The sequence below is a fragment of the Ranitomeya imitator genome, chromosome 2 (genome assembly GCF_032444005.1).
Source record: "Ranitomeya imitator isolate aRanImi1 chromosome 2, aRanImi1.pri, whole genome shotgun sequence".
Lineage (NCBI taxonomy): Eukaryota > Metazoa > Chordata > Amphibia > Anura > Dendrobatidae > Ranitomeya > Ranitomeya imitator.
In genome coordinates this window covers 229,679,546-229,695,005 of record NC_091283.1, presented here as the reverse complement: position 1 = coordinate 229,695,005, position 15,460 = coordinate 229,679,546, and the positions used below count along the sequence as shown (strand labels likewise).

The window sequence follows — 15,460 nt, the reverse complement described above, 5'->3', positions numbered from 1 at the left end:
TATACATGTTTGTCATCTCCCTTATATATAGTATACATCTGTATGTCATCTCCTGTATATAGTATATACCTGTATGTCATCTCCCCTGTATATAGTATATACCTGCTGTGTCATCTCCCCTATATATAGTATATACCTGAATGTCATCTCCTTCTATATATAGTATATACCTGTATGTCATCTCCTCCTGTATATACCTGTGTCATCTCCCCTGTATATAGTATATATCTGTGTGTCATCTCCTCCTGTATATAGTATATACCTGCATGTCATCTTCTATATATAGCATATACCTGTGTCATCTCCTCCTGTATATAGTATATACCTGTAGGTCATCTGCTCCTGTATATAGTATATACCTGTGTCATCTCCTCCTGTATATAGTATATACATGTATGTCATCTCCTCCTGTATATATATGTACCTGTATGTCATCTCCTCCTCTATATAGTATATACCTGTGTGTCATCTCTCCTGTATATAGTATATATCTGTGTGTCATCTCCCCTGTATATAGTATATACCTGTGTGTCATCTCCTCCTGTATTAGACCTCGTTCACACGTTATTTGCTCAGTTTTTTTACCTCAGTATTTGTAAGCTAAATTGGCAGCCTGATAAATCCCCAGCCAACAGGAAGCCCTCCCCCTGGCAGTATATATTAGCTCACACATACACATAATAGACAGGTCATGTGACTGACAGCTGCCGTATTTCCTATATGGTACATTTGTTGTAGTTTGTCTGCTTATTAATCAGATTTTTATTTTTGAAGGATAATACCAGACTTGTGTGTGTTTTAGGGCGAGTTTCGTTTGTCAAGTTGTGTGTGTTGAGTTGCGTGTGGCGACATGCATGTAGCGACTTTTGTGAGATGAGTTTTGTGTGGCAACATGCGTGTAGCAACTTTTTGTGTGTCGAGTTGCATGTGACAGGTTAGTGTAGCAAGTTGTGTGCAGCAAGTTTTGCGCATGGCGAGTTTTATGTGTGGTGCCTTTTGAGTATGTGAAAGTTTTGTGTGAGGCAACTTTTGCATGTGTTGCAACTTTTGTGCATGTGGCAATTTTTCCGCGTGTGCAAGTTTTGCGTGTGGCGAGTTTTCCATGAGGTGAGTTTTGCACTTGTGGCGAATTTTGCAAGAGCCTAGTTTTTGCATGTGGCGAGTTCTGCGCGTGGCGAGTTTTGAGTGGCGACTTTTGTGTTTCGACTTTTATGTGGCGAGGTTGGTGTATTTGTGGTGAAATGTGTGCTGAGGGTAATATGTGTTCAAGCATGTGGTAGTGTGTGGCGCATTTTGTGTGTGTGTTTATATCCCCGTGTGTGGTGAGTATCCCATGTCGGGGCCCCACCTTAGCAACTGTATGGTATATACTCTTTGGCGCCATCGCTCTCATTCTTTAAGTCCCCCTTGTTCACATCTGGCAGCTGTCAATTTGCCTCCTACACTTTTCCTTTCATTTTTTTGCATTATGTAGATAGGAGCAAAATTGTTTGGTGAATTGGAAAGCGCGGGGTTAAAATTTCACCTCACAACATAGCCTGACGCTCTCGGGGTCCAGACGTGTGACTGTGCAAAATTTTGTGGCTGTAGCTGCGACGCTTCCAACACTTTTCCTTTCACTTTTTTCCCCATTATGTAGATAGGGGCAAAATTGTTTGGTGAATTGGAACGCGCGGGGTTAAAATTTTGCCTCACAACATAGCCTATAACGCTCTCGGGGTCCAGACGTGTGACTCTGCAAAATTTTGTGGCTCTAGCTGCGACGGTGCAGATGCCAATCCCGGACATACACACATACACACACACACACACACACATACACACACACATTCAGCTTTATATATTAGATTTTTATTGCACCATTTATTCCATGGCACTTTACATGTGAGGAGGGGTATACATAATAAAAACAAGTACAATGAGCCTAAACATTACAAGTCATAACTGGTACAGGAGGAGAGAGGAGCCTGCCCGCGAGGGCTCACAATCTACAAGGGATGGGTGAGGATACAGTAGGTGAGGATAGAGCTGGTCATGCAGCGGTTTGGTCGATCGGTGGTTACTGCAGGTTGTAGGCTTGTCGGAAGAGGTGGGTCTTCAGGCTCTTTTTGAAGGTTTTGATGGTAGGTGAGAGTCTGATATGTTGTGGTAGAGGGTTCCAGAGTAGGGGTGATACTATGAGATTTGACTAACCTAATATATGCCCTCCGTGTAGCTCAGGCGATCAGATGATCCCAGCTTTTAGTCTCCAATGGAGACTATTGAAGCAAGTAAAAAACAGTTACAAAACTAAAACACATATTTGGTATCGCCACGTTGAGAAATGCTTTATCAAGATATAAAAAGAATTAATTAAATCCTTAAACAGCGTAACACAAAAAATAAAAATGCCAGAATTACGTTATTTTGGTAAGAAGCTCGGCACGTAAAAATAATCCTTTGCCCAGAACCCGAAAAATGGAGATGCTACAGGTCTTGGAGAATGGTACTTTTTTTTTTTTTTTTTTTTTTACAAAGTGGACATTGTTTTTTCACCACTTGCATAAAAACAGAAGCTAGACATTTTTGGTATCTGCAAAGTCATAAACGCCTGGAGAACCATAATGCCAGGTCAGTTTTAGCATTTAGTTAACATTGTAAAAAAAAAGAAAAGAAAAAAAACAATTGTGGGATTGCACTTTTTTGTGCAATTTCACTGCAGATACAATTTTTTTCACTGTTTTCCAGTTCACAATATCATAAAAGCAATGGTGTCATTCAAGAGTTAAACTTGTCCCCCAAAAGACAAGCCCTCACGTGGCCATAATGATGGAAAAGTAAGAAAGTTATGGCTCTGGGAAGAATGGGAATCAGTGACATTTGGGGAAACTTTCCAGAGTTCTTACTGTATAGGTTTAGGGTTAGGATGGCGGAAAAGGGTTATAAATGCTTGGTATTGGACATAAATTTGCTCCCTGAATGTTCTCCTTTTCCTTCTCATCCAGGACCCCAGCAGGTTATACTATGAACCAGCAGAACTGAAGCTGTTTGAGAACATTGAGTGTGAGTGGCCACTCTTCTGGACATACTTAATCCTGGATGGGATTTTTATTGGTAATAAGGAGCAGGTAAGATGCTTTTGAGACTCTGCATACTGTCCCATATTTCTCAGATGTCTCCTGTGCTTTTCTGTAACTTCTTCTGAATGTTCTTTATCAGGTGCAGGAATACAGAGAAGCGATGGAAAGTGTCCTCATCAAGGGAGCGCATGGAGTGCAACTAGTGCCAGAGCTGTACAGTGTGCCAGAAAGCCAGGTAAGGCGTCTTACAGATCAGTGGGCCGATGGTGGGCTCTGAGCATTGACTTGCCACTTTTACTTGTAGGTGGAGGAAGAGTATCAGAATCCTCACACAGTAGATCGCGTCCCCTTGGGAAAGCTGCCACATATGTGGGGACAATCGCTGTATATTCTAGGCTGTCTAATGTCTGAGGTAAGGTGCCGTGTCTGGTTGTACAAAGGTCTCGTGCCTTTCTTGCCCACTTCTATTGAAGCCTCTGGCTGCCATTCCTGGTTCTCCTGGTCAGCAGCTTCCATGGACCAGGTGCAGAGAACAGTGAGTGTCAAAGTGGAGAAAAACAAGAACCAACATTCAACGTCACTTCAGAGGATGGAGTATTGTAAAAAATGCATCTTTTAGAGACCCCGAATTCTTCTTTTCTTTACAAACACATTAATATAAGCATGACGTGATGCAGAAGATCCAACAAATGAAAGCGGAGAGTCAACCCCTACTGACCCTTCTGGATGGTTTCGGATGGCAGTTTGACAATGAGCTCGGGGTCACACTATCAGTATTTGGTCAGTATTTTACATCAGTATTTGTAGCAAAACCAAATACTGATAGTGTCACCCCGGCCTCATAAACCAACCAGTAAAAACAAAATCCATGACTTACCTAATGGAAAGTCTGGATCATCTAGTAGCCACTGTCCGCAGCACCGTCAAAACAGTCACTAACTGACCCAGAAACATCTAGCATTGAATGACGAGTCTCCAAAAAGCTACAAAAAGACATGATCGTCAGACTGATCATACCACATCTCCTGGGCAGGGAAGGTAGAGAGAATACAGACAGGACAGCACAGGGGCGTTATTCCTATAAATGTGCCCCTGCTGTACTGTGTAATGGCCGTGTCTGACCGTACAGGAACGTGGTCTGATCATACCACAGCTCCTGGGCAGGGGAGAAGAGAGTATACAGACAGTACAGCACAGGAGCATTATTCCTATAAATGTGCCCCTGCTGTACTGTGTAATGGCCGTGTCTGACCGTACAGGGACATGGTCTGATCATACCACAGCTCCTGGGCAGGGAAGGAAGAGAGAATACAGACAGGACAGCACAGGAACGTTATTCCTATAAATGTGCCCCTGCTGTACTGTGTAATGGCCGTGTCTGACCGTACAGGGACATAGTCTGATCATACCACAACTCCTGGACAGGGGAGAAGAGAGAATACAGACAGGACAGCACAGGAGCATTATTCCTATAAATGTGCCCCTGCTGTACTGTGTAATGGCCTTGTCTGACCGTACAGGACATGACCTTATCATACCACTTCTCCTGGGCAGGGGAGGAAGAGAGTATACAGACAGGACAGCATAAATCCAGAAGTGGTGATGTGTTTCTATTATACTTTTCCTTTTATTTTTCCACTCCTGGTTTTGGCTACAAATACTGATGTAAAATACTGACCAAATACTGATAGTGTCACCCCGGCCTCCTAAACCAACCAGTAAAAGCAAAATCAATGATTTACCCAACGGAAAGTCTGGATCATCTAGTAGCCACTGTCCGCAGCACCGTGAAAGCCATTCACTAGCTGACCCAGAAACATTATCTAGCAATGAATGACGAGTCTCCAAAATGGTACAAAAAGACCTGATCGTCAGACTGGTGGTTAAAAGAGAAGTGCAGGGAAACTCATCAGGGAACAAAGAACTACATACACAGTACCATTGAAAGTTTGGACACATCTGTCCATACTATATATTTTTTTGTTTTTAATGAAATGTAGACATTGTAAATTCAGACTGCAAAACCACTAAGGAGCACATATGGGAAAAAGGAGTAAAGAAAGGCATGTGAAACAAACCACAATATGTGTTAAACCTTAGATTCCTCAAATAACCACCCTATTTCTCTGACAACCTCACAAACCTTTAGCATATTCTCCAGCAGCTTCACCGGGTTGTCACATGGAACAACTTTCCAACAGTCTTGAAGGAGTTACGTAGGTTGTCAAAAGACCTAAGTCCATCAAGTTCAACCTTCCCACAGGTGCTGAACACTTGTTGGCTGTTTTTAGTCTGTAGTTTAACTCATTCTAAACCATCTGAATTTGGTTGAAGTCGAGTGATTGTGGAGGCCATATCATCTGACACAGCCCTCCAACCCCCTTCTTGTTCACATATCCCAGAGCTGTGGTTAGGTCGTTGTCCTGTTGCAGCCTTGTAGCTATGTTGGATAAATGTGCCTTGAATTTGGAATAACTTGCCAAGTGTGTCACCAGCGAATCACCCCCACAGCATTCTTTTCAGTAGGCACTTTTTTTGTATCTCACAAACACGTATTAGGTGGTATAAAAAATCTTAAGTGTTGACTCATGAGACCACAGTACAGATTTCCACTGATCTAAAGTCCAATCTTTTTTGTTAATTAGCTCAAACAAATTTCATCGTGTTTGTTGTCCTCATTAGTGCCTCAGAAATGTGTCTGCTACTTGATGTATGTGCATCATTTATGAGAGCTGTTATGTGAAGTACTGTCCATTTGGGATTTCTTAGGCTTTTACCTGTGATGAACTTATCCTCTGCAGTAGAGTAGAGGCATTGTTTGTCTTCATTTCCTGTGGCTCTTCTGGTGAGCCAGTTTAATTGATTCTAGCATTTTTTCAGCTTGACTGAACTTTCTGTAAAATAATGGATTGTTGTTTCTCTTTAATTGAATGAATTTGGGCCTATTCTGGGTTAGGCCTCTTTCACACATTGTTTTTTTTTTTGGAATCCGGCACAATCCGTCAAAGTGTTGAAAAGACGGATCCTGTGCCGATTATAAAAAACAGATGCACTGGATCTGGTTTTTTGACGGATCCGTTGAGGTATTGCAGCCGTAATTTAAAGAAACAGAATTCTAGAGGGAGAGAGGCATGCTCTGTTTCATAAAACGGAATCAGTCACATCGCTGTCCGACTTTTCGGCGTACACAAAAAACCTTTACTATGTCCGTTGTCTCCTGCCAACAGACAAAAACTTTGCGATGGATCCGTCAAACGACGGATGAAACGGAAGGCCATCCGTCACAATCCGTCGCTAATACAAGTCTATGGGAAAAAATGGATCCATCAAGCTCACCCTCAACTTTTCAAAGTCACAAATACATTTTCTGGATATGACCATATACACACAACACCACAATACAAACATCAATTTACCATAAGCCCACAGGACGTCCAGCATAACTTAGATGGAATAGCTTTCATCCAAAACACACTAAAAAATCCATCATCTACAGTCAAGCTCTGAGGTATATTTGGACTTGTTCGGACAGTAAAGACGTAACTACAGCTGCCATCACTGAGGAATACATTCCTGCAACAAGGATTCCATTCACTGGTAATAGATGAAGAGATCCACAGGGCTTCAACGATCCCAAGAAACAGCCTCCTGGATTACAAACTGAGAGGGGATAACAGGCGCCCCACATACAACCCCCACATGAGCATCCTAAGGATAATCGGTGCTGATCTCCAGCCCATACTCCACAGAGACCACAAATACAAAGAAATATTCCCAGAACTACCACTTCTCTCCTATAAACAGCCCCCTAACTTAAGGAATCTCCTTGTCAAAAGTGTCATCTCATCACCATCAGTGACTGGCACATTCCCCTGTAACAGTAAAATATCCAAAACTTGTACCTACATATTTTCAACAAATACAGTCCGCGTACCAAACACAAATCAGGACTATAGGGTCATGGGTTCCTTTTCTTGTACATCCTCCAACATGGTGTACATGACATGTTGTACGAGGTGCCCTGGAAGTATTTATATTGGGAAAACCATGAAAAACTACAAACTAGGATGAATCTACACAGACACACAATCAGGAATGAAATGGACACGCCTGTGGGAAAACATCTCTGTGGACCTGGACAGAGTATGACAGATTTAAAGTCTTAATACTCAAAGGTCCTTTTAAGGATGACAGAGAAAGAAACATTTGGGAATTCAAACTGATGAAGATGTTCAATTCTCTTGACACTAGGACTCAATGTAACACCTGGATTTATGAGTCGCAACATGGATACAATTCACACCTCCACTAGAGCAGGGGTCCCCAACTCCAGTCCTCAAGGCCCACCAACAGGTCATGTTTTCAGGATTTCCTTTGCATTGCACAGGTGATGCAATTATTACCTGGGCAAGACTAAGGAAATCCTGAAAACATGACATGTTGGTGGGCCTTGAGGACTGGAGTTGGGGACCCCTGCACTAGAGCACTCCACCTCTCCATTTGTAACAAAATGCCTAATTTGATTTCCTTGACTTATCTTTAGGAGGCATCACACCTCCCACCTTATGAACAAATGTCCTACTGTTCTGTCCCTTAAATGTTGTGCTTTTTTCTTATTAATCTATTTGTAAGCTTGCCTGAGGAAGGAGCCACTATGCTCTGAAAGCTTCAAACATATTATTTTCTGGTTAGCCAATAAAGGTATCACTCTGAGAATACTTTTGTCCTCATTGAGCAGAAAAGTATTCACATGGATTAAAATTCTATAGTTGTAAAGATGATAAAGACACCGCCACAATAGAATCCTTTAATTGAATAAATGACACAGACTCCTTTAATAATCTCAATTAATCCATACTTACGACCTCGCCTAATTCCACCGAAGCCCTCAATCTCCTGTAATAAATGTAATATAAAAAAACAACAATATACCATACCTGTCCGTAGTTCTGCCCCACGCCATAGTCAATGTCTGGGGGCTAAATAGTTTTCAACCTGGATGGTGCCAAGATGCGACCGTCCCGGCTGAGAACCACTGGTGAATGAGCTGCTGCGAGCACGGCCTCAGAGACTAGCGGTGACATCATCACTGACTTTTTCCCACGGTCCTGAGGTCACTGCAGTTCAGCCCGTCAGTGGTGCTGCGCTCTCAGCAGCTCATTTACTAGTGGTTCTCAGCCTGGACGGTAGCATTTTGGATGATAGGGTATAGCACACAAAGAAAGAAGCCGAACAACAGCAGGAAAATAGGTAAGTTAGTGTATTGAAACATGACTTTGTTTGGGACCATGAAAAACCAACAATAAAAATCACATGGAAGACATACAGGGGTGGTAAAAACTGACACGGGTCTACGTGTTTCAAGCCTAACCGCTCTTAGTCCTGACAAACGTTTCCTCTGAAATATATAACCAATATGAACTTTAGGGGTGAAAATAGAAATGTAAAAGTTTCCGCTCAGCAGTGCTATCTGGTCACTGGGACACCAGAGTTATAAGACCAGAAGGACACCACAGACGCAAAATACAATCTAAATCAAAGAAAAATAGTCAGACGCACAATCAGCTCCGACACACCTGTGCTCCACCTCCAGGCAGCTGAACGTTATATTTGCCACAACAGAATTGGGTGCTCGTGGAAAACAGAAAAAGATATCTGTAACAGCAAAAATAACAAGAAAACGAGCACTCACCATCTTTGCAAAAAGTCTTTCCTTTATTGAGGCTTCATGTTAAAAAAGCAGGATGTAACAGGGAGAACCTGAGGTTCCAGATGACGACGATCGTTTCGCTCTGCTGAGCTTCTACGGGTCCTCAATAAAGGAAAGACTTTTCGCAAAGATGGTGAGTGCTCGTTTTCTTGTTATTTTTGCTGCAAAATACAATCTGTTCTCTCACAGCAAATAAAAAACATGGAGGCACCATTTAACACCCCATCTGTAGCTAAGCATGTCTCTTTTGTTCTGGTAGGAGGCCCACTTACAATATTTTAATATGTTTTCTGTGAAGGACAGTGAAGAAACTTCTGGAGACTCATACAGGTGAATTACGGAAAAGTATGACAATTTTTGGTAGCAATTTAATTTTCAGACAACTTATGCTATACAACCAACGTATAATACTGGTGTGTGTGTGGATCCTCTGTGCCATGGGCTGGGATTTCCCTGAAGGGGCATGACTTAGTTGTGAAGACGTGGGGTTCATCGGGTGTTCTGGTTCGCTAACTGAAATCTCATGGACCAGGAATCATCCCACCGACCGCCCCCTCTCCTTTTTACGTGGGCATAATACATGATACTACTCAGACAACACAGAGTGACGGTTAAACAGTGTGGCAATACTTAATTGAACCACAAAACAGGCAGATAACATACAGAACAGTCCCAGCAAAGTACCCAAGATGATGCAAAATTAGAGAGTCTCATCCTTCCGCTGACTCGCTAGGTTAAGAGCAGCTGTGACTTAAGAGCTTCGAGGGTCAACTACCACCACCTGTGGCACACAGAGAAGAGGTAACGACAAGTGTAGGAAGATGACATTCCATTCAGGTATAAAGCCAGTTGACCCGAGGGTCACAACCTGACTTCATCTTCCAGAGTCGATTGTCCATTGAGGCATAAGGCCAGGCGACTCTGAGGGTCACAAACTGGTATCACCGAACATCTCCATGGAGCCAGGTGACCAGTGGATCCCTTTTCTTTCCTTTTTTTTTTTTTCAATGTTCTTTTTATTGATTTTCATAAAAGAACAGATATACAAACATACGTAAAATATAAGAAACAGTTAATAGAACGACAATAGTGAAACTTCGAGTAGGAGCTCATAGAACAGGTATAGAGCTTTGAGGCTACTCAGAATATATGAAGGTAAGACAAATGCGATACATGAGTGACAAGCAGTAATCAATTGAAGGGTATAGAAATCCAGTTTTATCTAAGTGATAGGTAGTATATCCTGCAATCGATCATTATTTAAGATCAGTCTAAGATTGCTGGTTGTCTGAGAAAAAACAAAAAACATAATTTAAAGGGATAGAATAAAGAGAAGGAAAGAGGGTAGGAAAGGAGGGGTCAGGGTTCAGGGATATAGATGTGAAGAATGCACCTTGTTCTGTGGCTGATTTTGTTTAAGGTAAGTCTTCAGGTATCAGATGTTTGTTAGACCTATAGAGAACCCAAGGATTCCATACTTCTTTGAACGATGGGATCGTATGGTTCACGGAGGCTGCTAATTCAGTCATTCTGTAAAGTTGGTCAATTTTGGATAATAATTGTGAGAGTGTGGGGATTTTTGTTGATTTCCAAAGTGTCGGCACCAGTAGGTTAGCGGCCGCTATGATGATGTAGGCTAAGGAAGAGGAGCGGCGAGGTAGATTGGGGCAAATGGGGAGGTTTAAAACAACAGACTCTGGTGTCAGCTTCAATTTTTTCCCTGTGATATTTAGGATGGTCGCCTCTACAAGAGACCAAAATTGTTTTAGGATGGGACATGACCACCATAAATGTAAATAGTCACCTGTTCCTTTTTTGCATCTCCAACACTAGGTTGAAGCATCTGGTTTCCAGATCCGTATTTGAGTTTGTGAAGTATACCACCTGGATACTATTTTAAAGGAATTTTCCTGTGTTTTTACACAGCTTGTGGGGCCATGTGAGTATTTGTAGATAAGTTGGACTTGAGATTTATTAAATGTATATCCTAAGTCTTTTTCCCAGCTTATTATATATGCTCTTTTTAAGCAATGGTCTTCAGTCAGAAGAGTTTGATATAGAGTGGATAGCGTTTTCGGTGGTTTAGATACTCTGGCGCATTGAGTTTCAAAAGTCGTGAGGTTTCAGGTAGTGGCAGAGTTGTATTGCATTATTCTCAGTGATTCTTTGAGGGCGGAGTACTGTATAAAATTAAAATTCGATAGGCCTGTTAATTTTTTAATTTCAGAGAGCGGCAGAAGCACTCCATCCCCAAATAGCTGGTCTATGGGTGTGTTTGGGCCTTGTTGGTTGTTATGTACTTTATTATCAGTTTTGATTGTGTGGGTTAGGACGTCTGAAAGTTTGAGTAATGGAGATGAGGGAGGTATTAGTATGTTATGTACTTTCGCCCAGATCCTGGTGAGTGTTTGAGTGAGTGGGTTCGATTGTGAGGGGGGAAGTCGCTTCTTGACAAAAGCCATCAGGAGCAATCTGATAGGTAGAGATGAGAGCTCATTCTCTAACGTAAAGGTACCTTCACACTCAATGATATCGCTAGTGATCCGTGACATTGCAGCGTCCTGGCTAGCGATATCGTTCAGTTTGACACGCAGCAGCGATCAGGATCCTGCTGTGCCATCGTTGGTCGGTGCAGAACGTCCAGAACTATATTTCGTCGCTGGACTCCCTGCAGACATCGCTGAATCGGCATGTGTGACGCCGATTCAGCGATGTCTTCACTGGTAACCAGGGTAAACATCGGGTTACTAAGCACAGGGCCGCGCTTAGTAACCCGATGATTACCCTGGTTACCAGCGTAAATGTAAAAAAAAACCAAACACTACATACTTACCTTCCGCTGTCTGTCCTCCGGCGCTTCTCTGCACTGACTGTGAGCGCCAGCCGGAAAGCTCAGCGGTGACGTCACCGCTGTGCTCTGCTTTCCGGCTGGCCGGCACTCACAGTGCAGAGAAGCACAGCGCCGGAGGACAGACAGCGGAAGGTAAGTATGTAGTGTTTGTTTTTTTACGTTTACGCTGGTAACCAGGGTAAACATCGGGTTACTAAGCGCGGCCCTGCACTTAGTAACCCGATGTTTACCCTGGTTACCAGGGGCCCGGCATAGTTGGTCGCTGGAGAGCTGTCTGTGTGACAGCTCTCCAGCGACCAAACAGCGACGCTGCAGTGATCGGGATCGTTGTCTGGATCGCTGCAGCGTCGCTAAATGCGACGGTACCTTAAGCCATTGCTTACTCTGAGTGCCGCGTATTAGATCCACTGAGCGTGCCAATATTGCAGCGTAGTAATATTTCCTAGCATCTGGTGCACCCATTCCGCCATTAGATTTAGCCAATACTAATGTGCGGTAAGTTATTCGTGGTTTGATATTTTTCCAGATATACCTAAGTAACAATGAGTTTACCTTAGCCAGGTAAGATTCTGGGACGTGGATAGGCAGCATTTGAAACAGGTAAACAAACTTGGGAAGTATTAAACTTTTTAATAAATTTTTCCTCCCTGACCATGATAGGAATTGGTCTCTCCAGGATTGTATGGTAGCCTTAGCTTTGTCAATTAGTGGGTCGTAATTAAGTTTAAATAAGTCTTTGTGGTTTCTGGGTATCTTAATTCCAAGGTACGTTATGTATTGTTTGGGCCAAGTGTAAGGATATAGTTTTTTCAGTTTAATAAGAGTGTGAGTAGTTTATGTTGAGGTCTAGGGCTTCTGATTTGGAGAGATTTACTTTAAAGTTTGCCAAAGTACTATATTCCTCTAGCAATGACATCAAAACTGGGAAGCTTTTGAGCGATCTAGTCATCAGAACAAGAAGATCATCAGCAAAGGCCGCCGTTTTGTACTGCGTTTTTCCTATCTTGATACCCTCATTTTCAGGGTTCTGTTGGATAGCACTTAGTAGGGGTTCCATTGCTAATACGAAGAGTATCGGCGATAGGGGGCAGCCTTGGCGAGTGCCGTTTGAGATTGTAAACGTGTCTGTCAAAGAGCCATTTATTCTAATACGTGCCTTTGGTTCTCGATACATACTCATTATTGAGGAAGTTAATTGATGTGGAAATCCAAAGCAAGCCAAGGTCTCTCCTAAGTATCTCCAGTCCACCCTGTCGAAGGCTTTCTCCACGTCAGTCCCTAGGAGAACTAAAGGTAGTTTTTTCCCTCTAGCATAATGCATAAGGTGCAATATTTTATAAGCGTTATCTTTCCCTTCCCTTCCCTTCCCATGACGAAGCCTGTTTGGTTTAAAGATATCAATGATGGCAAAAATCCCGCTATTCTGCGTGCTATCATGTTTGCGAATAATTTCAGATCCATGTTTAATAACGAGATTGGTCTGTAGCTACTGCATTGCTCTGGATCTTTGCCCTCCTTGTATATTAGTGAAATCTTAGCTTCCAAGGCTTGCGTAAGGAATTGATCGCCGTTCAATACTGAGTTACACATGTTTAATAGGCGTGGGAGTAATACTTGTGAAAAGGACTTCCAGTATATTGTAGATAAACCATCAGGACCGGGGGCTTTCCTGGAAGTGCTCCCCGACAGGGCGGACCGGAGTTCGTCTAGTTGGAATGGTTTGGTTAAGAGGTGTTGCTGAGAGGTTGTCAACTGAGGGAGATTTAAGCGAGTCAGAAAGGTTTTAATAGTTAGTAATCTTTTGGCTTTGTCAGTATCATTCTCTTTTGGGCATAAGTTGTAAAGCTGTTTATAATAATTTAAGAATTCAGATTCGATTTGTTCATAGTTTTGGGTGCACTGACCATTTGAAGATTTGATGGTATGGATATATGTGAGTGTTTGGCGTCGTTTTAGTCTGGATACCATTAATTTTGAAGCTCTATCACCATGTACGAACATTTTGTTTCGCCAAGAGGCATACCATTTAGCAGAGTTAAGGTTTAGAATTTCTTTCAATCGTTGTCTTTTTTTAATAAGCTCATTTAGAATGTGTTGTTCCTGTTGTTTTTTGTGTTGTGTTTCTAGTTCATATATCTCAGCATATAAGTCTCTTAACTCTTGTTGTCTTTGTTTGTTGAGGTACGAGGAAATAGAGATCAGTTCTCCTCTAATTACCGACTTATGTGCTTCCCATAGAGTTGGGATCGAGACCTCATCGGTATCGTTTTGTTCAAAATATTGGTTAAGTTTTTTTGTAACACGTCTGACGACTTCTGGGGAGTTTAAAATGGACTCGTTCAGTTGCCAAGATCTATTAACGGAAAGGGGTCTGTGAAGCTTTGTTTGGAGTAGTACTATGGAGTGATCTGAGTGTACATTAGGGAGGATTGTAGAGCTTATTACATTTGGTAACAATTGTCTGGGTACGAAAATATAATCGAGTCTGTGGTAAGATCTATGAGGGTGGGAGTAATAGGTGAAGTCGAGTTCGCAAGGATGTAATTACCTCCATATGTCTAATATTTGCATTGACCCGAGTTTTGTTCTAATCCTAATTAGATGTCTTGCAGAGATAGTACTTTTTTTTGTGGATGTGTCTATTAAGGGTTCTAAGGCAATATTTAAATCCCCCCCCTAATATAAGGGAACCTTCTCTGAAATCTTCTATTTTCCTGAGCAATGATAGTAGCCATTTTAAGTGTTTTTCTATTAGGAGCGTATGCGCTACATAGGGTGACCAAGTTCCCAGCCAATAGGCCCTTGATCATGATGAATAGGGGGTAACGGGATCGGGTAAAAGGGAGGGGGTTAGGATAAAGATGGGAAGAGGGTGTGGGTGAAAATTAGGGGAAGAGGTTTAGGATCAATGATTAGCCATTTTGAGCCAATGCTGGCTTAAATCTCAGTTCAGGTAGAACCATTACTGTAGTCAGGAACTGTGTTCAGGTTATTGCAGGGTCTCCTTTTGATGGTGGTGTCTTTATTGATTTTCTTTTCAGTCTTTGTGATTTAGGAGTCCCTGCAAGATGCCACGGGGTTGGAGCTGGAAGCGGTTGAAGCTGTGATGCTGTGTGGAATGTTTCCAGGTCTGGATAAGCGTCCAGGTTGATATTTAAGGTCTTGCATAGCTCTTTGATGTCCGCAGATGTCCGGGCTTGAATTCATTTATCTTCTGCGGTGACGAAAATTCCGAAAGGGAATAGCCAGCGAAAACGATATCCTTTCTGTATCAGGGCTTCGGTAACTGGTTTCAGTACTCTTCGTTTTTTCAGAGTCAATGCTGAGAGGTCTTGAAATTGACTTATTTGAGAGCCTTCGTATGTGATATCTTGTGCCTCTCGTGCACGTCGAAGAATAAGGTCTTTCATCCTATAATCGAGGAAGCGGCATATTACGTCCTGTGAAGGCTCTCCCTGTTTGGGTTTTGGGCGGAGAGTTCTATGAGTTCTGATGAGCTCGATATTTTTAGGATCTCCATCCAGTTAGAGTTTACCGAAAATCTCCACAGCAGCTTTAGTTATCGCATCGGGAGCAACTGATTCTGGGAGACCCTTGATGCAGATATTGTTCCTCCTTTCTCGGTTCTCGTGATCTTCCAAAGTTGATTGGATTGTTTGGATCTGCGTCTCATGTTCCTTGAGGCAGTCTAATAGGGTAGTAGCATGTTGTGTCATTGATGTTTGGGCAATTTTGACTGTTTCCAGTCTATGTCCCTGTTGCACTAGATCTTGTTTTATTTCCGCCCGCTCCTTCCCTATAGGCTCTAGCGCCTTAGATAGTATTCTTTTGATAAATGAG

General features: G+C 42.4%; 1 protein-coding gene across 5 annotated transcripts in view; it reads left to right on the top strand.

Annotated features, from left to right (window-relative positions):
* PHKA1 (phosphorylase kinase regulatory subunit alpha 1) overlaps positions 1-15,460 on the top strand; it is a 452,411-nt gene that overhangs the window by 86,983 nt on the left and 349,968 nt on the right. For all 5 annotated transcript variants that reach the window (XM_069748675.1, XM_069748674.1, XM_069748673.1 and 2 more), the window contains 3 exons: positions 2,985-3,107; positions 3,199-3,294; positions 3,364-3,471. In XM_069748675.1, the coding sequence (XP_069604776.1) occupies positions 2,985-3,107; positions 3,199-3,294; positions 3,364-3,471 (327 nt within the window). The remainder of the gene's footprint in view (positions 1-2,984; positions 3,108-3,198; positions 3,295-3,363; positions 3,472-15,460) is intronic.